Here is a 24,428-nt window from a genome sequence, read left to right on the forward strand (position 1 = left end):
AAAACAAATCGCCAATCTAAACATAAGAGCTAAAACTATAAAACTCAGAAGAACAGCAGTATCTTTATAATCCTGAGTTAGGCACTGGTTTCCTGGATATGACACGCCGAAAGCACAGGCAACAAAAGAAAAAAATAGATAAACTTGACTTCATGAAAATTAAAACTGTTTGTGCTTCAAAGCACACCAAAAAGAAAGTGAAAAAACAGTCCACCATACGGGAAAAAATGTCCGCAAATTACACATCTGATGAGAAATTTATATCCAGAATATATAAAGAATTCTTACAACTCAACAATAAAAAGACAAGTAACTACCCTTTAATGCCAGCAATTTGGGAGGCCAAGGCGGGCAGATTGCTTGAGCTCAGGAGTTTGAGACCAGCCTGGCCAACATGCTGAAACCCTGTCTCTACAAAAAAATATAAAAATTAGCCGGGCATGGTGGCATGCGCCTGTAGTCCCAGTTATTCGGGAGGCTGAGGCAGGCGGATCGCTTGGGCCAGGAGGCAGAGGTTGCAGTGAGCCGAGATCACACCATGCACTCCAGCCTGGGCAACAGAGCAAGACCCTGTCTCAAAAATAAAAGAAAAGACATATAACTACATGGGCAAGGACAGGCACAGTGGCTCAAGCCTGTAATCTCAGCACTTTGGGAGGCAGAGGCGGGCAGATCACCTCAGGTCAGGAGTTCGAGACCAGCCTGGCCAACATGGTGAAACTCCATCTCTACTAAAAATACAAAACTTACCTGGGCATGGTGGCAGGAACCTGTAATCCCAGCTACTTGGAAGGCTGAGGCATGAGAATTGCTTGAACCTGGGAGGTAGAGGCTACAATGAGCTGAGATCGCACCACTGCACTCCAGCCTGGGCGACAGAGAAAGACTCCGTCTCAAAAAAAAAAAAAAAAGTAAAAATAAATAAATAAATGGGCAAAAGATTTAGAACAGGCATTTCTCCAAAGAAGATACAGTTGGCCCTCCAATAGCCATGGGTTCTGTACCTGTGGATTCAACAAACCTGGAATCTAAAATATTCAGGAAAAAAAAATTCCACAAACTTCCAAAAGGTAAAACTCAAATTTGCTATGCACCAAGTACTATGCTACATCGAATAGAACCAATACCCCACAGATACCAAAGGACAGTGTATACACCACATGGCCAATAATCCCATGAAAAGATGTTCAACATCATTAGTCATTAGGAAAATATAAACTAAAACCACAACGACATACAACTTCAGTTATGGTTTGAATTGTGCTGCCCCCTCCCAAAAAGATAAATTAACATCCTAACTCCCATTACCTCAGAATGTGACCCGATTTGTTAGGCTGGTGCAAAAGCAATTGTGGTCTTTGCCATTAAAGCAATGTCAAAGACCTCAATTACCTTTGTACCAACCTAATGGAAATAGGGTCTTAACACAAGTAATCAAGTTAAAATGAGATTATCAGGATAGGCCCTCATCCAATATGACTAATGTCCTTATAAAAAGGGGATTAACAGAGAGATAGACATGAACAGATGGAAGATGATGTGAAAACACACAGAGGACACTATCTACAAACCAAGGAATGTCTGAGGCTACTAGAAATTAGTAGACAGGGAACAAACAGATTCTCCCTAACAGCCCTCAGAAGAAACCAATCCTGCTAAATACCTTGATTGCTGACTTCTAGTCTCCAGAACTGAGAGACAATAAATTAAGACTGTTCTAAGCCACCCAGTTTGCGATGATTTGTTTACAGTAGCCCTAGGAAGCAAACAGAACTTCAAATCCACTAGGTTTGCTAAAATTAAAAAGATAATAACAAGTGTTGATGAGGATATAGAGAAATTGGAATCCTCATATATTGCTGGATTAGAAAATGATGCAGCTGCTCTGAAAAAGTTTGGCAGTTCCCCCAAATGTTAAACACAGAATTATGAAACCCAGTAATTCTACTCCTAGGTATATACTCAAGAGAAATAAAAACATGTTCACACAAAAACCTGCACATAAATGCTCACAGCAGCATTATATATATTAGCCCCAAAGTGAAAACAACCCAAATGTCCATCAACTGACGAATAAAACTGTGATATATACACTATTATACAATACAACAGTATACACAATATTATTCATCAAAAACAAAAGGACCATACATGCTATATAACACGGATGAACCTTGAAAACCTTATGCAAAGTGAAAGAAGCCAGTCACAAAAAACAAACTACATTATTACATGACTCCATTTATATGAAATGTCTAGAATAGGCAAATCCTTAGAGATAGAAAGTAGATTAGTGATTGCCAGTGACTGAAAGTAAGTGAAATGAGGGGTAACTGCTGATAAGAGTTCTGGAGGGTGATGAAAATGTTCTAAAATTAGATACTGGTGGATGGCTGCACAACTCTGTAAATATACTAAAAACCACTGAATTGTATGCTTTAAAAGGATGCATTTTATGGTATGTGAATTATATACGAATAATACTGTTATTTTTTAAATGGCATTCCCTTAGTAACACATTTTTTTCTTAAATACCTTTCTAGCATAGAGAATACTAGAGGAATCTAATGCATCATCCAATGGTCTCCAGTCCACTATTACTTCAGCATCCTAGAAAAAGAAATTATGAACTATATTTAATATTCAGCAATGTTATTCTTATTTTATTCCCTGAACCCAAAATAAAATTTCAGACTCTTAAATATCTACTTTTTAAATATGCTAATGTCATATGTAAATCAAAAATGTTATAGATTTTTCAAATTCTGCCTACTTTTCATTATGAAAAATTTATATTGCTACAACTTCTACGTAAGTTTTAGAATATTCCATGTCATTTTATCTAAAGTACAGACGGTTCCTGACTCATGATGGTTTGACTCAGGATTTTTTTGTAATAGGATGGCATAAAAGCAATGCACATGCAGTAGAAATCATACTTCAAGTAACCACAGAAACATTGTTTTTCACTTTCAGCACAGTATTCAATATACTCCATGATACTTGATTATAAAACAGGCTTTATGTTAGATAATTTTGCCCAACTGTAGGCTAATGTAAGTGTTCTGAACACATTTAAGGAAATTAAGCTATGATGTCCAGTAAGTTAGGTGTATTAAATGCATTTTTGATAAACAATATCTTCAATTTATGATGGGTTTATCAAGACATAACCCCATCATAAGTCAAGGAGTGTGTTTGACTATTATATCATTTTGGTATTAAATTTACAATTACTGTTCAATTACATAATTGTAACTTACACATGAAATTCAAACTTTCTGATAATTCTCCAAAGATGAATCACTACCAGAAACTATTATTAAATAAAATCATTTACTAGAAACTTACCTTTTCTAAAACACATAATATTCCTGAAATCAAGCTGTCTTGGTCATTGGTCTTTCCACAAGATGAGTGAATATATACTCCTTCTTGTTCATATATAATCTAAAACAGTAAAAATAAAGTTAATCACATAATTTCTGTTGAGTACTATGTTAACATGTTAAAATATTAAGATATATTTTCTTATCATACTTGGCCAAGTTTCTGATTATTTCATAAATAAATGTATTATTTAAAAAAATACCTCTCAGAGTTAACAGCACTTCAATCAAGCAAACATAAACTGGAATTAATTCTGCTTTGTTAATGTATGAAAGTTTATCAGATTTGTGATAATCACAATCTTGATCCTCCACTTAAACAAAGATGTCAGACTAACTGCAACAAGTCTCAATATTTAAATTCCACTTAAAATTTATATTTTTCGCCAGATGCAGTGGCACATGCCAGTAGCCCCAACTACTTGGGAGGCTGGGCTTGAGCCCAAGAGTTCAAGGTTGTAGGGTGCTATGATTGCACCTGTGAATAGCCACTGCACTCCAGCCTGGACAATACTGCAAGAACTCATCTCTCTAAAAAATCAAAAAAATTAGTATTTTTTTTCATGGGCATTAAGGAAAATACTGAGCTCGAACTGAGAATGCACTTGAAAATATCTAAGAAGAAGAACAAATGAAACACAATGAGGAATCAATCCTTTCTAACTATTCCCATAATAGCACATTTTTACTGTAAGATCATTTTGGCGTGTTTTTGAAACACCATGGCATAGAAATTCGGGAAATAATACAGGAATTTTAAAGAGTAGTGATGAGAACAAAAATAAACATAGTAGTGATGGAGACTCCTAGAAATGACTAAACTAATTCAATTTCACAATATTAACTGAGTGCTTCTGTATGTAAAAAGCACATAAAAGACTAAAAGTACATGAAGATGATAAAGACATGATCCTTGAATAAATTCCTATGGGAATATAGGGGAGACTTAAGTTAACTCCTAAGTAAGTTTAAACATTTAAGGTTAAGCCTCATTTTTCATAGACATAATGTTATAAATTGAGATTCCATTCTTGAGACCAATTTCAAACCATTTAAAATTTTTTTAATTATGAAAATAAGTAAAAAACAGTCACTTCTAGACCTAAGAACTTTTGACATATATAAGTCTGGTCAATAGAGTATATTATTCTATTTCTGTAGACCTTTTATTAATATTAGTCTTCAGAATATCATGGGCCAGCAATGCAAGACAAGCACTATCAGAGTCTATCACTCCTTCATTCATAAATGTAAAGAGGTATGTATCTTCCTGTTTTTAGCTAACATTTACGGAAAACTTATACACTAGGAACTCCTTATGTTGTAACTTAATCCTTACAACCACCCTAAACCACAGATTATATAACCACATTCGACTGCATCATTGGGATGAGAAGCCCATTTGTGTGAATAAGAAAACTGAAAGTGGTGAAATAACTGCCCAAATGAGGCAAATAATAACCGGTGGTGATGAAACTGAAACCCAGGGAGTCTGACAACAGAAAACTGTGCTCTTAGCCACTACAATATAAAGGTTCCACATTACTTTTACTGCCTCTCTCTTGGGTTTGTTATGTTAATCAACTGTGATATAGACTTATGTCAGGAAAGAGTCTTTTAAGTAATTAAGATCACCAGGGAAGTTTTGATTTCAAAAACCTAAGTAAGATGGCCTTTACTGAAATAGTTGCTAAGCATCAGACCAGCATGTAAACAGCTTACATGGGGATAGGATGAGCTGAGAAAGGGTGGGAGACAATTCTATACTGTTTGTACAGAGATGAAAAATTTTAAAGCCTATAGATATATGCACAAAATATGCATAAGAATATTCACAGCAGTATTATTTATAATTTTAGAGGGAGGAGAAGGAGAAGGGGAGGAGGAAAGGGAGGGTATGCATCTAAACATCCACAAATAGGAAAATTATCAAATATATCCTGGGATATCCATTCCTTGGGGGATACTATTCAGGAGTTAAAGGATGAGGCTGATTAAATGGATGGGGAAACAGACAATGCACACAGAAAAATCATCATGTATATATAGTATGCTGACATTTACACTTTTATAAAGTTTCTATCTGTGTGAAATATACAGAACAAATTCTGGGAGGATACTTTAAGCTATTAACAAAGACTACTTCGGGAGAGTATGATGAGAAAAGGCTGAAACAGGAACTGTTAACTTTCTATGTTAATGCCTCTGATTTATTTGAATATTTCAAAGTGAAAATATAGTCATATATTTAAAAATAATTTTAAAGAGTGACATGAAAAAAGGAAAGTCCAGAAGTATAAACTAAATTTGCTAGACTTCAGTTTATCAATTTATAAAACAGGAGAGTGAACCAGATGATCATACCTAGGAACAAAAAAAAAAAAAAAAAATGAAAAGGTTATGGAAAAGAAATCCCTTAAAATCTCCACCTTTTGCAATATAATTTTATTAACTTTAGTCTGTATGTTGTACATTAAATCTCTAGACTTGTTCATCATATGTATCTATTTTCTATCCTTTGACCTACATCTCTCCATTTCCTAGCAACCCTGACTAGTGGTAACCACTGTTTAATTCTCTGTACTTGAGTTGTTTTTTTTTTGAGACAGAGTTTTGCTCTGTCGCCCAGGCTGGAGTGCAGTGGCATGATCTCAGCTCACTGGAACCTTCGCCTCCCCGGTTCAAGTGATTCTCCTGCCTCAGCCTCCCGAGTAGCTGGGATTACAAGCACGCACCATCATGCCCGACTAATTTTTGTGTTTTTAGTAGAGATGGGGTTTCACCATGTTGGCCAGGCTGGTCTCAAACTCCTGACCTCAGGTGATCTGCCCACCTTGGCCTCCCAAAGTGCTGGGATTACAGGCATGAGCCACAGCACCCAGCCCTGAGTTTTTATTATACATATTCCACATATAAGTGAAATCCTACGATTATTTTTCCTTCCGTATCTGCTTATTTCATGTAGCATAATGCTATCCTCCAGTTAAATAAGTAGATTTTAGCTGCTGTTGTCACAAAAAAGTAACTATGTGAGATGACAAATATGTTAATCTAATTCACTATAGTAACCATTTTACTATCTGTATGTATCCCATAATATGTTGTAAACCTCAAATGTAATAAAATTTATTTTAAAAAAGATATTGAGAAAAAATATTCTCAAGTTTTTGTGACAAATGGATCAGAGACATACTCAGAAATAACACTTTAGCATATTTTCACATAAGACTCAGCTAGTAGAATAGTCGGGAACTTCCTAATTCTCATAGTGGAAAAAGAGACACTAATTTGGCAAGAAAAGCTTGCTATCATTAACAATGCAATCTAAGGTTCTATGATACCATTGACACTAAAGAGATTCTAGAACCTTAATGAGGTGAACCCTATACAATCAAACAAAACACTTTACCTTATTTAGGCACATTAAGCAACTCTTCCTCTTACATTTGTTGGTTAAGTGTTGCCTATTTTTTTTCACTTAAGAAAAAGTTGAGAGTTTCCTAAGTAGTTTAGCTGGGAACACAATAAGAATTAAAGTGACAGACACCTTACAAAAAACTCAAAGCTGGCCGGGCGCGGTGGCTCACGCCTGTAATCCCAGCACTTTGGGAGGCCAAGGTGGGTGGATTACGAGGTGAGGAGATCGAGACCGTCCTGACTAACATGGTGAAAACTCGTCTCTACTAAAAAATAGAAAAAATTAGACAGGCCTGGTGGTGGGTGCCTGTAGTCCCAGCTACTCGGGAGGCTGAGGCCGGAGAATGGTGTGAACCCAGGAGGGGGAGCTTGCAGTGAGCTGAGATCGCACTACTGCCCTCCAGCCTGGGAGACAGAGCAAGACTCTGTTTCAAGTGAAAACAAAAAAAAAAAAGTCAAAGCTGCACTCATTCCATATTCTGTGTTCCTCAACTCTTCAGCCCTTTTTGAGGAACAAATTATACATCCCAAAACTCCTAATTCCAAACCACATTTATACTGTCTTCAGAAAGCAGTCATGTTTAGCTTTCTAATTTTGAAGGGTGTGATGTTAACTGATACAAAGTAATAGTTCTGCCAGAAATGGCAAATAAAATAAATTTATTAATTTGTAATAGCTACTAAATCTTACAAAGTCTTATACTTTATAAGACTTAAGGGCGGTTCTCGATTTGGAGTCAGGGGGTGGAGCCAAGATGGCCGAACAGGAGCAGATCCGGTCAGCCTGAGCGACACAGAAGACAGGTGATTTCTGCATTTCTGTTTGAGGTACCAGTTTCATCTCACTAGGGAGTGCCAAACAGCGGATGCAGGACAGTTGGTGAAGCACACTGTGCGCGAGCCGAAGCAGGGCAAGGCATTGTCTCACTCGGGAAGCGCAAGGGGTCAGGGAGTTCCCTTACCTAGTCAAAGAAAGGGGTAACAGACGGCACCTGGAAAATCGGGTCAGTCCCACCCTAATACTGCGCTTTTCCAACGGGCCTGGAAAACGGCACACCAGGAGATTGTGTCCCGCACCTGGCTCGGAGGGTGCTATGCCCACGGAGTCTCGCTGATTGCTAGCACAGCAGTCTGAGATCCAACTGCAAGGTGGCAGCGAGGCTGGGGGAGGGGCGCCCGCCATTGCCCAGGCTTGCTTAGGTAAACAAAGCGGCCAGGAAACTCCAACTGGGTGGAGCAAACCACAGCTCAAGGAGGCCTGCCTGCCTCTGTAGGCTCCACCTCTGGGGGCAGGACACAGACAAAAATTCAGCAGGAACCTCTGCAGACTTAAATGTCCCTGTCTGACTGACAGCTTTGAAGAGAGTAGTGGTTCTCCCAGCACGCAGCTGGAGATCTGAGAACGGACAGACTGCCTCCTAAAGTGGGTCCCTGACCCCCGAGCAGCCTAACTGGGAGGCACCCCCCAGTAGGGACAGACTGACACCTCACTCAGCCAGGTACTCCTCTGAGACAAAACTTCCAGAGGAACTATCAGACAGCTGAATTTGTGGTCTCACGAAAATCCACTGTTCTGCAGCCACCGCTGCTGACACCCAGCCAAACAGGGTCTGGAGTGGACCTCTAGTAAACTCCAACAGACCTGCAGCTGAGGGTCCTGTCTGGTAGAAGGAAAACTAACAAACAGAAAGGACATCCACATCAAAAACCCATCTGTACATCACCATCATCAAAGACCAAAAGTAGATAAAACCACAAAGATGGGGAAAAAACAGAGTAGAAAAACTGGAAACTCTAAAAAGCAGAGCACCTCTCCTCCTCCAAAGGAACGCAGTTCCTCACCAGCAACGGAACAAAGCTGGACAGAGAATGACTTTGACGAGTTGAGAGAAGAAGGCTTCAGACGATCAGACTACTCCAAGCTACGGGAGGAAATTCAAAACAATAGCAAAGAAGTTAAAAACTTTGAAAAAAAATTAGAAGAATGGATAACTAGAATAACCAATGGAGAGAAGGGCTTAAAGGAGCTGATGGAGCTGAAAGCCAAGTTTCGAGAACTACGCGAAGATTGCAGAAGCCTCGGTAGCGGATGGGATCAACTGGAAGAAAGGGTATCAGTGATGGAAGATGAAATGAATGAAATGAAGCAAGAAGGGAAGTTTAGAGAAAAAAGAATAAAAAGAAACAAACAAAGCCTCCAAGAAATTTGGGACTATGTGAAAAGACCAAACCTACGTCTGATTGGTGTACCTGAAAATGACGGGGAGAATGGAACCAAGTTGGAAAACACTCTGCAAGATATTATCCAGGAGAACTTCCCCAATCTAGCAAGGCAGGCCAACATTCAGATTCAGGAAATACAGAGAACGCCACAAAGATACTCCTTGAGAAGAGCAACTCCAAGACACATAATTGTCAGATTCACCAAAGTTGAAATGAAGGAAAAAATGTTAAGGGCAGCCAGAGAGAAAGGTCGGGTTACCCACAAAGGGAAGCCCATCAGACTAACAGCTGATCTCTCAGCAGAAACTCTACAAGCCAGAAGAGAGTGGGGGCCGATATTCAACATTCTTAAAGAATTTTCAATCCAGAATTTCATATCCAGCCAAACTAAGCTTCATAAGTGAAGGAGAAAGAAAATACTTTACAGACAAGCAAACGCTGAGTGATTTTGTCACCACCAGGCCTGCCCTAAAAGAACTCCTGAAGGAAGCACTAAACATGGAAAGGAACAACCGGTACCAGCCCCTGCAAAAACAGGCCAAATTGTAAAGACCATCGAGGCTACGAAGAAACTGCATCAACTAATGAGCAAAATAACCACCTAACATCATAATGACAGGATCAGATTCACACATAACAATATTAACTTTAAATGTAAATGGGCTAAATGCTCCAATTAAAAGACACAGACTGGCAAACTGGATAAGGAGTCAGGACCCATCAGTGTGCTGTATTCAGGAAACCCATCTCATGTGCAGAGACACACATAGACTCAAAATAAAGGGATGGAGGAAGATCTATCAAGCAAATGGAAAACAAAAAAAAGGCAGGGGTTGCAATCCTAGTCTCTGATAAAATAGACTTTAAACCAACAAAGATCAAAAGAGACAAAGAAGGCCATTACATAATGGTAAAGGGATCAATTCAACAAGAAGAGCTAACTATCCTAAATATATATGCACCCAACACAGGAGCACCCAGATTCATAAAGCAAGTCCTTAGTGACCTACAAAGGGACTTAAACTCCCACACAATAATAATGGGAGATTTTAACACCCCACTGTCAACATTAGACAGATCAACGAGACAGAAAGTTAACAAGGATATCCAGGAATTGAACTCAGCTCTAAACAAAGTGGACCTAATAGACATCTACAGAACTCTCCACCCCAAATCAACAGAATATACATTTTTTTCAGCATCACACCACACCTATTCCAAAATTGACCACATAGTTGGAAGTAAAGCTCTCCTCAGCAAATGTAAAAGAACAGAAATTATAACAAACTGTCTCTCAGACCACAGTGCAATCAAACTAGAACTCAGGATTAAGAAACTCACTCAAAACCACTCAACTACATGGAAACTGAACAACCTGCTCCTGAATGACTATTGGGTACATAATGAAATGAAGGCAGAAATAAAGATGTTCTTTGAAACCAACGAGAACAAAGACACAACATACCAGAATCTCTGGGACACATTCAAAGCAGTGTGTAGAGGGAAATTTATAGCACTAAACGCCCACAAGAGAAAGCAGGAAAGATCCGAAATTGACACCCTAACATCACAATTAAAAGAACTAGAAAAGCAAGAGCAAACACATTCAAAAGCTAGCAGAAGGCTAGAAATAACTAAAATCAGAGCAGAACTGAAGGAAATAGAGACACAAAAAAACCCTTCAAAAAATTAATGAATCCAGGAGCTGATTCTTTGAAAAGATCAACAAAATTGACAGACCACTAGCAAGACTAATAAAGAAGAAAAGAGAGAAGAATCAAATAGATGCAATAAAAAATGAAAAAGGGGATATCACCACTAATCCCACAGAAATACAATCTACCATCAGAGAATACTACAAACACCTCTATGCAAATAACTAGAAAATCTAGAAGAAATGGATAAATTCCTTGACAAATACACCCTCCCAAGACTAAACCAGGAAGAGGTTGAATCTCTAAACAGACCAATAACAGGCTCTGAAATTGCGGCAATAATCAATAGCTTACCAACCAAAAGAGTCCAGGACCTGATGGATTCACAGCTGAATTCTACCAGAGGTACAAGGAGGAACTGCTACCATTCCTTCTCAAACTATTCCAATCGATAGAAAAACAGGGAATCCTCCCTAACACATTTTATGAAGCCAGCATCGTCCTGATAACAAAGCCTGGCAGAGACACAACCAAAAAAGAGAATTTCAGACCAATATCCTTGATGAACATTGATGCAAAAATCCTCAATAAAATACTGGCAAACCAAATCCAGCAGCACATCAAAAAGCTTATCCACCATGATCAAGTGGGCTTCATCCCTGGGATGCAAGGCTGGTTCAACATATGCAAATCAATAAATGTAATCCAGCATATAAACAGAACCAAAGACAAAAACCACGATTATCTCAATAGATGCAGAAAAGGCCTTTGACAAAATTCAACAACCCTTCATGCTAAAAACTCTCAATAACTTAGGTGTTGATGGGACGTATCTCAAAATAATAAGTGCTATCTATGACAAACCCACAGCCAATATCATACTGAATGGGCAAAAACTGGAAGCATTCCCTTTGAAAACTGGCACAAGACAGGATGCCCTCTCTCACCACTCCTATTCAACATAGTGCTGGAAGTTCTGGCCACAGCAATCAGGCAGGAGAAGGAAATAAAGGGTATTCGATTAGGAAAAAGAGGAAGTCAAATTATCCCTGTTTGCAGATGGCATGATTGTATATCTAGAAAACCCCACTGTCTCAGCCCAAAATCTCCTTAAGCTGATTAGCAACTTCAGCAAAGTCTCAGGATACAAAATCAATGTACAAAAATCACAAGCATTCTTGCACACCAATCACAGACAAACAGAGAGCCAAATCATGAGTGAACTCCCATTCACAATTGCTTCAAAGAGAATAAAATACCTAGGAATCCAACTTACAAGGGATGTGAAGGACCTCTTCAAGGAGAACTACAAACCACTGCTCAATGAAATAAAAGAGGATACAAACAAATGGAAGAACATTCCATGCTCATGGGCAGTAAGAATCAATATCATGAAAATGGCTATACTGCCCAAGGTAATTTATAGATTCAATGCCATCCCCATCAAGCTACCTATGACTTTCTTCACGGAATTGGAAAAAACTACTTTAAAGTTCATATGGAACCAAAAAAGAGCCCGCATCGCCAAGTCAATCCTAAGCCAAAAAAACAAATCTGGAGGCATCACACTACCTGACTTCAAACTATACTACAAAGCTACAGTAACCAAAACAGCATGGTACTGGTACCACAACAGAGACATAGATCAATGGAACAGAACAGAGCCCTCAGAAATGATGCCACATTTCTACAACTATTTGATCTTTGACAAACCTGACAAAAACAAGAAATGGGGAAAGGATTCCCTATTTAATAAATGGTGCTGGGAAAACTGGCTAGCCATATGTAGAAAGCTGAAACTGGATCCCTTCCTTACACCTTATACAAAAATTAATTCAAGATGGATTAAAGACTTACATGTTAGACCTAAAACCATTAAAATCCTGCAAGAAAATCTAGGCAATACCATTCAGGACATAGGTGTGGGCAAGGACTTCATGTCTAAAACACCAAAAGCAATGGCAACAAAAGCCAAAATTGACAAATGGGATCTAATTAAACTAAAGAGCTTCTGCACAGCAAAAGAAACTACCATCAGAGTGAACAGGCAACCAACAGAATGGGAAAATTTTTGCAACCTACTCATCTGACAAAGGGCTAATATCCAGAATCTACAATGAACTCAAACAAATTTACAAGAAAAAAACAACCCCATCAAAAAGTGGGCGAAGGACATGAACAGACACTTCTCAAAAGAAGACATTTATGCAGTCAAAAAACACATGAAGAAATGCTCATCATCACTGGCCATCAGAGAAATGCAAATCAAAACCCAATGAGATACCATCTCACACCAGTTAGAATGGCCATCATTAAAAAGTCAGGAAACAACAGGTGCTGGAGAGGATGTGGAGAAATAGGAACACTTTTACACTGTTGGTGGGACTGTAAACTAGTTCAACCATTGTGGAAGTCAGTGTGGCGATTCCTCAGGGATCTAGAACTAGAAATACCATTTGACCCAGCCATCCCATTACTGGGTATATACCCAAAGGACTGTAAATCATGCTGCTATAAAGACACATGCACACGTATGTTTATTGTGGCACTATTCACAATAGCAAAGACTTGGAACCAACCCAAATGTCCAACAACGATAGACTGGATTAAGAAAATGTGGCAGATATACACCATGGAATACTATGCAGCCATAAAAAATGATGAGTTCATGTCCTTTGTAGGGACATGGATGAAACTGGAAATCATCATTCTCAGTAAACTATCGCAAGGACAAAAAACCAAACACCGCATGTTCTCACTCATAGGTGGGAATTGAACAATGAGAACACATGGATACAGGAAGGGGAACATCACACTCTGGGGACTGTTGTGGGGTGGGGGGTTTGGGGAGGGATAGCATTAGGAGATATACCTAATGCTCAATGATGAGTTAATGGGTGCAGCACAACATTGCACATGTATACATATGTAACAAACCTGCACATTGTGCACATGTACCCTAAAACTTAAAAGTATAATAATAATAAAATAAAATAAAATAAAAATACAAAAAAAATCAGCTGGGCATGGTGGTGGGTGCCTGTAATCCCAACTACTCGGGAGGCTGAGGCAGAAGAATCCCTTGAACCTGGGAAGCAAAGGTGCAGTGAGTTGAGATCGTGCCACTACACTCCAGCCTGGGCTACATAGCGAGACTCCATCCCCCCCAAAAAAAAAAACGATTGAAGGCTTAAATGTAAGATCCAAAACTCTGAAACTACTACAAGAAAATGCTTCAAAAACTACTAGAGGAAATTATACAGGGCACTGGTCAGGACAAAGATTTTACAGAGAAGAATGCAAAAGCACTGGCAACAAGAGCAAAAACAGACAAACAGGATTACATCAAAATAACTTCTGCACAGCATAGGAAACAATCAACAAAATGAAGATACAAGCTGTAGAATGGGAGAAAATACCTGCAAACTATATATCCAACAAGGGTTTAATATCCAGAAGTTACAAGAAAGTCAAAAACCTCAACAGAAAAAAAAAATACTCCAATTTCAAAATGGACAAATAAGCTAAATAGGTATCTCTCAAAAGAAGACATACAGAAAGTTTACATTCAGAGCAACTTGAATCTATGCTACTAGATTGCAATCCTCAATCTTGGCCCAAATAAACTATATCTACATTTAAAAATGACAATGACAAAAAAAACATACAAATGGCTAACAGGTATTTGAAAAAAATGTTCAACATCACTAATTAGCAAGAAAATACAAATCAAAACCTCAATGACATACCACCTCATCCCAGAAAGGCTAATTAACTGATGACTAATTTTTTGTCATCAAAACTACAAAAAAAAAAAAAAAAAATGCTAGTGAGGATATGGAGAAAAGATAACTCTTATACACTGCTGGTGGGAATGTAAATTGGTACAAGCACTACAGAAAACAGTATGAAAGTTCAGTATGACAGTGGCCAGGCATGATGGCTCATGTCTGTAATCCCAACACTTTGGGAGACCAAGGCGGGCAGACAGCTTGAGCTCAGGAGTTCAAGACCAGCCTGGGCAACATGGTGAAACCCTATCTCTACAAAAATATAAAAATAATTAGCCGGGCATGGTGGCACGTGCTTGTAGTCCCAGCTATTCAGGAGGCTGAGGTAGGAGGACTGCCTGAACCCAGAAATTGGGAGGTTGCAATGAGGCAAGATTGCATCACTGTACTCCAGCTTGAGCAACGAGACTCTATCTCAAAAAAAAAAAAGAAAAAAAAATTACCATATGATCCAGTAATCCCACTTTTGACTATATTTCAAAAAAAAAAAAGAAAATCAGTATGTCAAAGAAGCACTCCCAAGTTTACTGCAGCACTATTCACAATAGCCAAGATACGGAGTCAATCTAAGAGTCCATCAACAGATGACTGGATAAAGAAAATGTGGTGGCCAGGCATGGTGGCTCACCCCTGTAATCCCACCACTTTGGGAGACCGAGGTGGGCAGATACTTGAGGCTGGGAGTTCGAGACCAGCCTGACCAACATGGAGAAACCCCCATCTCTACTAAAAATACAAAATTAGCCAGGCATGGTGGCACATGCCAGTAATTCCAGCTACTCAGGAGGCTAAGGCAGGAGAATCGCTTGAACCCGGGTGGTGGAGGCTGCGGTGGGCTGAGGTCACGCCATTGCACTCCAGCCTGGGCAAGAAGAGCGAAACTCCATCTCAAAAAAAAAAAGAAAGAAAGAAAATGTGGCATATATGCACAATGGTATACTATTAAGCCATAAAAATGAAGAAAATCCTGTCATTTGCAGTAACATGGATGAGCATTGAGGATATATGTTAAGTAAAATACACCAGCCACAGAAAGATAAATACCACATGTTCTAACTCTTATGTGGAAGCTAAAACAGTTGGCTTCATCGAAGTAGAAAGTAGAACAGCAGTTACTACAGGCAGAGAAGGGTTGTGGAAAGGTGAATAGACAAAGGTTGGTTAATGAATACTAAAGTACAGCTAGACAGGAAGAATAAATTCTAATGTTCTACAGCACCATCACATGATATAATTAACAATTTATTGTATATTCTCAAATAGAGCAGATCGTGAATGCTTCTAACACAAAGAATAAATGTTCTAAGTGATAGATATACTAAGATTTGATTACACATTATATACATATATCAGATTATCACACTGTACCCCATAAATATGTACAATTATTATCTGCCAATTAAAAATAAAAGCAAAATCTAGATTTTTAAAAGTCCAATTAAAACTTCAATAATATATAATGAAGATATTTCTTAATTACTCTATCATGAATTGATTCCTGAGTAGTATCATCCTGCCATAGAACATTCTGCTTCTTATGTTTATCGATTATAATAACTGACATTTGAAAAAGCTATCTCCACGCATATTTGTCACAAAAAAATTATTTTGCTACAGGGAACAATTATGATGTGAATAATTTCATCTCAGATAACATTTGTTAGTAGAATAAGCTTTCAATGTCTTCACTGGTTTTATTCATGATCTCTAATGCAAAAACTAAAAGGTTCTGGGCAGCTGCAGTGTCTCACACCTGTAATCCCAGGACACTGAGAGGATAAGGCAGGAAGATCACTTGAGGCCAGGAGTTCAGGGCCATCCTGGGCAGTAAAGCAAGACGCCCCTCCACCCCCATCTCTTAAGAAAAAAAAAATAAATTTAAAAAATTAAATTAAAAAAATTTTAAAAGAAAGCTTCAAATGCTTTTATCTGCTATGTAATATTTTTATTACGCCTTTACAAAAACATTTCTACATTATCACATCTGACCCTCAAAATTCAGTTAGATAGATATTATCATTCCCACCTTGTAACTGAAAAAACTGCAAGAAAATCAAGTGATTTGCTCAAGGTTCTTCCACTACTCTGGGGCTGAGACTCGAAGGTCTACTCTACAAGTTTTATTTGCCCAAAGAGTACATAATGAAAAAAGGCTATCAACTTAAGGCTCAGCATATATGGACACTGACAAAACTGTTCCAATATCCTACATGCTGTTTGCATCCCAATCTGTAGTATTCACCAACTACCAGTGCTGTGAACATGAATAGGTCCTCTGTAATACAGGAAGCAAAGAAAAAGCATCAGCAGTCCCTTTCTTTCTACTACCTAAGATTTGAGAGAAAATGAAGAGCTCACAGGAACAGTAGAAAAAAAAATGTCAGGAAAAAAAAGAAAAATATATATATCCCAAGAAGGTAAAGGTCAATGGAAATTACAATCAGGAATCTGGCAAATTGAAGGCTAAAAGAAGAAAAAGACTGAAACAAAAGTCTACACTACCAGAGATATGCAACATGTTGAAGACTCCTCCCATAAGAAGCCAAATTCTACAAAGAATCAGCACCATGCATCTCAAATAGCAAAAGAAGGAAATACATTCTCATGACTCTTACCTTAGGGATACAGAGGCATCAATATGTAAAAACAGAATAGCCTAATCAGTTTCCCAGACCATATCTGAGATATTACTAAAAGTCTATATAAGATCCCCAAGCCTAACAACTTACTAATTTGAGATATTTTACAAGGGAACAAATTATATGGCAAAAACTTATCTAAAATACATCTCTAATGGGGATATAAATGATGTTTTCATTTCATCTTCCAGTTCATCTGGCAGAGAACAATGAATATGAAAACTGCTCAAAGGATACATAGTGTCAAAATCAAGACTTGGGTGGTCTGGCAGTGTGGGGGCAGGGTGAACCATAATTTCTGTATTGTCCAATCTTTTAAAATCAAGAAATAATGTATTTGATTAAATGAATTTAAATTGAAATTTGAATAACAAGATCCCCCCCCCCCAAAAAAAAATCACATACAATAACAAGACAAAAGGTGCAACTGATTAAGAAAAACAAAACTCTTAAGTACCCAGTAATACTAAGTAGAAGATATGGAAGACCATTTTTTTAAAAAGACACAATAGCTATGTTTTAATACTACTACTAATGAAGAAATGCAAGAAAGTGATTATGATAAGTTAGGATAATGGTTTCTTTGTAGACAAGGGGTGGTACGTGGAAGGTCATCTGGAGTTATTGGCAAACGTCTTTTTTTTTTTTTTTTTTGAGATGGAGTCTCGCTCTGTCACCCAGGCTGGAGTGCAGTGGTGCGATCTTGGCCCACTGCAAGCTCCGCCTCCCGGGTTCACGCCATTCTCCTGCCTCAGCCTCCCGAGTAGCTGGGACTACAGGCACCCACCAACACGCCTGGCTAATTTTTTTGTATTTTTAGTAGAGACAGGGTTTCACCGTGTTAGCCAGGATGGTCTCAATCTCCTGGCAAAGGTCTATTTTTTAACCTAAGCTGTGATTACAAGAAAGTTTGCCTTATGACTCTTTCAGCTATATGTTAAATGTGATTTTCACTATATGAATTTTTACAACAAAAACGCTAAAAATTACTGGTGATAAACACAAAATGCTATGGTTTGACTGTACCCCCACCCAAATCTCATCTCAAATTGTAATCCCCACATGTCGAGGGAGGAACCCAGTGGGAGGTGACTGGATCGTAAGGACTGTTTCCCCCATGCTGTTCTCATGATAGTGAGGAAGTTCTCACATGGTCTTATGGTTTAAAAGTGGCAGTTTCCCCCGAGGACTCTCTCCTGCCGCCAGGTAAGACATGCCTTGCTTCCCCTTCGCCTTCTGCCATGAAGTTTCCTGAGGCCTCCCTAGCCATGCAAAACTGTGAGTCAATTAAACCTCTTTCCTTTATAAAATACCTAGTCTCAGGTATTTCTTTATAGCAGTGTGAAAACGAACTAATACACAAAATGTAAAGTCTTAAATAGGATCTAAATCAAATCTCAAGGGTACTGAAGGAATTTTGTCTGATGGAAAACATGACACAAATTCAATAATGAAAAAATATACCTTGAGAAAAAGAAAGGGAAGAACAGATCAAGCAGAGATTTGAGGAAGTAGCACCACCTGTCACCAAGTGAATCTGCAAAAGAAAAGGTGGGAGGGAGAGGAATGCTATTGTTTTGGAAGATTATACAGACTATCAATGAGAAGGAAGAAAAAAGACACTTTAATACAAATTACAAACTGGTATAAAACCACTCTATGTATATGATGATGACCTTCAGCTACCCAAACATCTACTGGCACATTCTCTAAATACATACCATCTGTTAAAATTCTTGAATATCTTGCTGATAATGTTGCCTGTCAGAAGGTACAGAACAGAAAAGAGAATTAATGCAGACCAACAAGAAGGAAATGGTAAAATCTTGGGAGAAAAAAACCATCTTAAGAGTTCATAACAACAAAGGGAACAAATTTGGAACACAAACATTCAGCCTACGATTGAAGGGGAAAAAAGATGTACAGAAGAGATAGGTATTAATTCCACCAAAAACAGAAAGGAAAAAGAAACCCTATATAAAAACTTCCACTTCTGGCCAAGATGGAATGACAGGCTGGATTTAACCTCCCACCAGAAAAATAATAATAATAAACTAAACTAAAAATACTGACCAACCTATGAAACAATGGTTTTCACGATACTCCCCATCAAACAATGAAGGATAGTGACTACTGAGAGAAAGGAACCAAATGAAGTGAGCAATACAATTGTCTAGCTTACTGTTGTGAGTTCCCAGCTATGGGAAAGGGAGAGAAAACTCAGAAGGTGTCCAGTGAGGAGAGGGATGTGGGAAATAGGGGATGCCAATACAGCTAGAGTTCACAGGAGAAAGTACCAAAGAGAAGAACACATAGGGAACTCAAGAAATCTGCAGTCTTCCTCGAGTATTCAGCAGAGTATGGAACAGTGCGTGTTTGTCAGTAAACTCCTCAAGGAGAGAGGGAAACTATTAGAAGAAACTATCTGCAGGCTCACATAACTGTTTGCAGCAGTCAGAGTGGGAAATCTCATAATTCACAAAGCACTCCCTTGCCTCATCAGTGAGGCAAAATTAGTTCTATACTAAATGCTGTGCTGATACCATTTAGCAAAGTTTAAAAGCAAGACCCAAAAGTACCCAACTGACTCCAAGCAACTTAAGTGCCTTCTAACACAAAGCTCAATAGTATTTCACAGAACACAAAAATATCTAGCATCCAAAAAGAGAATTCAACATATCTGACATCCAGTAAAAAATTTACCACTAAGGCATGCTAACAGCCAGGAAAATATGACCTATAACAAAAAAAATAATCAATTACAATTGACCACAAAACAACACAAATAATCAGTAGTGAAGGATATTAAAGTATTATTTTAAGTGTATCCCATGTGTTCAAGACTCGGCCAGGTGCAGTGGCTCACGCCCGTAATCCCAGCACTCTGGGAGGGTGGTATGGTTTGGATCTGTGTCCCTAGCCCAAATTTCATGTTAAATTGTAATCCCCTATGTTGGAGGCAGGGCCTGGTGGGAGGTAATGGAATTATGGGGGCAGTTTCTCACGGTTTAGCACCATCCCCCTTGGTGCTGTCCTGTCAATAATGAGTTCTCCTGAGATCTGACTTTGTTTAAAAGTTATGTGGCACCTCCCCTCTCTCTATTCCTCCTGCTCTATGTGAAGTGTTGGCTCGCTCTTTGCCTTCCACCATGATTGTAAGTTTCCTGAGGCCTCCCTAGAACCTGAGCAGATGCCAGCACCACACTTCCTTTACAATTTGAAGAACTGTGAGCCAATTAAATCTCTTTTCTCTATAAATTGCCTAGTCTCAGGTATTTCTTTATAGCAGGGAGTGAGAATTGACTAATACAGAAAATTGGTACCAGGAATGGGCATTGCCATAAAGACACCTTAAAATGTGGGTGCAGCTTTGGATCTGGCTAACAGAGGTCAGAAGAGTGTGGAGGGCTCAGAAGATAGGATGATGAGGGAAAGTTTGGAATTTCCTAGAGACTGCTTGAACGGTTGTGACCAAAATACTGGCAGTGATACGGACAGCGAAGGCCAGGCTGAGGAGGTCTCAGATGGAAATGAGGAACTACTGGGAACTGGAGTAAAAGTCACTTTTGCTATGTCTTAGCAAACAGCCTGGCTGCACTGTGCCCCTGCTCTAGGGATCTGTGGAACTTGGAACTTGAGATGGATGATTTAGGGTATCCAGTGGAAGAAATTTCTAAGCAGCAAAGTCTTCAAGATGTGGCCTGGCTGTTGCTAACAACCTATGCTCATATGCGTATGCAAAGAAATGACCTGAAACTGGAACTTATATTTAAAAGGTAAGCAGACATAGAAGTTTAGAAAATTTGCAGCCTGGCCATGTGGCAATAAAGAAAAGCCCATTTTCAGGAGAGGAATTCAAGCCCACAGCAGAAATTTGCATAACTACCAGAAAGGCAAGTGCTGATAGCCAAGACAATGGGGAAAAGGCCTTGAAGGCATTTCAGAGACCTTTGCAGCAGCCATTCCCATCACAGGACCAAGGCATAGGAGGGAAAAATGGTTTCCTTGGCCAGGCCCAGGGCCCTGCTGCCCTGCACAACCTCAGGACACTGCTCCCTGCATCCCAGACACTCCAGCTCCAGCCGTGACTCAAAAGGGCCCAGGTAAAGCTCAGGCTGCTGCTTCACAAGGTGCAAGCTATAAGCCCTAGCAGTTTCCACATGATGTTAAGCCTGCAGGTGCACAGAATGCAACAGTTGAAGCTTGAGAGTCTCTGCCTAGAATTCAGAGGATGTATGGAAAAGCCTGGTAGTCCAAGCAGAACCCTGCTGCAGGGGCAGAGTCCTCATGAAGAACCTCTACTAGGGCAGTGAGGAGGAGAAATGTAGGATTGGTGCCTCCACAAGGGCATTGCCTAGTGGAGCTGTGAGAAGAGGGCCACTGTCCTTCAGACCCCAGAATGATAAATCCACCAAGAGCTTGCACTCTTAGCCTAGAAAAGCCACAGGCACATGATGCCAGCCCTTGAGAGCAGCCACAGGGGCTGAGCCCTGCAACGCCACAGGGCAGAGCTGTCCAAGGCCTTGGGTGCCCACCCCTTGCATCAGTGTGCCCTGGGTGTGGGACATGAAGTCAAAAGAGATTATTTTGGAGCTTTAAGATTTAATGACTGCCCTGCTGAGTTTCAGGCTTGCATGTGCCTGTAGCCCCTTTCTTTTGGCCGATTTTTCCCTTTTGGAATGGGAGTATTTACCCAATGCCTATAACCCCACTGAATCTTGGGAGTAACTAACTTGTTTTTCATTTTACAGCCTCATAGGTGGAAAGGACTAGCCTTGTCTCAGATGAGACTTTGGACTTCTGAGTTAATGCTGGAAATGAGTTAAGACTTTGAGGGACTACTGGGAAAGTATGATTCTATTCTGAAATGTGATAAGGACATGGAGATTTGGGAGGGGCCAGAAGAGGAATGATATGGTTTGGATCTGTGTCCCCACCCAAATCTCATGTTGAATTATAATACCCAACGTTGGAGGTGGGGCCTGGGGGGAGGTAATAGTGGAGGTGGTTTCTCATGGCTTCACACCATCCACTCTTGACGCTATCATCACTATAGTGAGTTCCAATGAGATCTGGTTGTTTAAAAGTGTGTAGCACCTCCCCCTCCCCCTTCCTCCTGCTCTATGTGACGTGTTGGCTTGTTCTTTGCCTTCCACCATGACTGTAAGTTTCCTGAGGCCTCCCAGAAGCTGAGCAGATGCCAGCATCATGCTTCCTGTACAGCCTGTAGAACCAGGAGCCAATTAAACCTCTTTTCTCTATAAATGACCGAGTCTCAGGGCTTTTTTTTTTTTTTTTGAAACAGAGTGTTGCTCTGTCACCAGGCTGAGTGCAGTGGCAAAATCTTGGCTCACCGCAAGCTCTGCCTCCCGGGTTCAAGCAATTCTCCTGCCTTAGCCTCCCAAGTAGCTGGGACTACAGGTGCGCACCACACCTGGCTAATTTTTGTATTTTTGGTAGAGACAGGGTTTCACCATGTTGGCGAGGATGGTCTCAATCTCCTGACCTCATGATCTGCCCATCTCGGTCTCCCAAAGTGCTAGGATTACAGGCATGAGCCACTGAGCCCGGCCTCAGGTATTTCTTTATAGCAGTGTGAAAACTGACTAACAAAGAGGCCCAGGCAGGAGGATCGCCTTGAGGGCAGGAGTTCAAGACCAGCCTCGGCAACACAGCTAGACCCCATGTCTACAAAACAAAAAAATTAGCCAGGCATGGTGGCACATGCCTGTAGTCCTAGCTACCTGGGAGGCTGACGCGGAAGGATTACTTGAGCCCAGGAATTCAAGGTTGTAGTGAGCTATGATCATATCACTGCACTTCAGCCTGGGCAACAGAACAAAAACTCTGCGGCTGCCTGTGGCTGTGCAGCCAACCTGCTCAGAAGGAGCTGGGTCGCCCACTGTGCGAACCCCGCCGGCTCTGCATGGCAGGTGAAATGCACTGGCTTAGAACTTCTGATGTCTTTCAAACCACTCTAGCCAGTGTAGCCCCAGTATTTACCATGACAAAATTTTACAGAGAAATGTTACTTCTTTTGAAAGGAAGAAAACTGAGTTATACCAAGAGTTAGGTCTTCAAGCCAGAGATTTGAGACTTCACTATGTAATGAGTATCACAGCCAGAAATAATAGGATTATCATGAGAATGGAGTATTTGGAAGCTGAGATAACTCCAGAGTGTCTTCTGATATTAGATTATCATAATTTAAACTCACAGCAATGGCTGTTCCGGGAACTCTCTTCACAATTGTCTGGAGAGGGTCAACTTGTTACAAACCCTTTAATTCTTTGAGTTTAGAGCTATAGAAGCACTCCTGCAATACTGGATCAACACCCTTCAGGGGAAACTTAGCATTTTCCAGCCACTGATCCTCGAGACGTTGGAAGCTTTGGTGGACCCCAAACATTCTTCTGTAGACAGAAGCAAACTCCACATTTTACTACAGAATGGCAAAAGTCTATTAGAGTTAGAAACAGATACTAAAATTTTCAGAGTCAATTTTGGAGATCTTGGATGAGGAAGAGTTGCTAGAAGAGCTCTATCAAAATGGAGTGACCCACGAGTCTTTGAAAAGAGCAGTACTGGGACTGACCATGCAGAGGAGATGGAGTTGCTGATGGAAAACTACTACCAACTAGCTGACGATGTCTCCAATGCAGCTTAGGAGCTTAGGGAACTGACTGATGATTCACAAAGTATTATTTTCATCAATCTGGACAGCCACTGTAACGTGATAATGAAGTTGAATCTATAGCTGACCATAAGAACCTTCTCTCTTTCGCTCTTTGGAGTAACGGGAGTTGCTTTTGGAATGAGTTTGGAATCCTCCCTTGAAGAGGCCCATGGAGTGTTCTGACTGATTACAGGAATTATGTTCATGGGAAGTGGCTCAGCTGGAGGCGCCTGCTTTCATTCCTTGGAAGACAGCTAGAAGCTCCATTGCCTCCTATGATGGCCTCCTTACCTAAAAAGATTCTTCTGGCAGATAGAAGCGTTGAACGAAAAACAGCCTCAGACCTGATGCACTTGGATCAGGCAGGAGTATCCTAACAAACCATGAGGAACAACCCTATGGACACTGAAGTTTTTTTTTTTTTTTTTTATAATCACCGGTAACTTCTGATACTTTTATTACTTTCTTGTATGGAATCAGACACTTGAAAAAAATTAGTATCTGATGACAAAATATTTTGGCAGTCACAATACTAGAACTTGATTGCATTTCCAGAATTCTGAGTTAAAGAAACAAAGTGTTTGCTTTGTAACAGGCCAAAATTCTATTTCCTGCAAACTTTAAATGCTGTTTTTATA

At 39.7% G+C, this 24,428-nt stretch overlaps 1 protein-coding gene and 1 pseudogene across 2 annotated transcripts in view; one reads left to right on the forward strand and one right to left on the reverse strand.

Annotated features, from left to right (window-relative positions):
• TBC1D15 (TBC1 domain family member 15) overlaps positions 1 to 24,428 on the reverse strand; it is an 80,345-nt gene that overhangs the window by 46,663 nt on the left and 9,254 nt on the right. Inside the window, exons 2-4 of one of the 2 annotated variants that reach the window (XM_030819981.1) lie at positions 18,579 to 18,651; positions 3,352 to 3,450; positions 2,536 to 2,610 (exon numbers count right to left, since the gene is read on the reverse strand). Coding sequence is in view for 1 of the 2 variants with exons in the window: in XM_003259551.4 (XP_003259599.1) it covers positions 2,536 to 2,610; positions 3,352 to 3,450 (174 nt within the window). In the remaining variant the exon portion in view is untranslated. The remainder of the gene's footprint in view (positions 1 to 2,535; positions 2,611 to 3,351; positions 3,451 to 18,578; positions 18,652 to 24,428) is intronic. The other variant, XM_003259551.4, reaches the window with a different exon arrangement.
• On the forward strand, positions 4,031 to 24,199 carry LOC115836923 (annotated as a pseudogene).

The sequence above is a fragment of the Nomascus leucogenys genome, chromosome 10 (assembly GCF_006542625.1).
Source record: "Nomascus leucogenys isolate Asia chromosome 10, Asia_NLE_v1, whole genome shotgun sequence".
Taxonomy (NCBI): Eukaryota; Metazoa; Chordata; class Mammalia; order Primates; family Hylobatidae; genus Nomascus; species Nomascus leucogenys.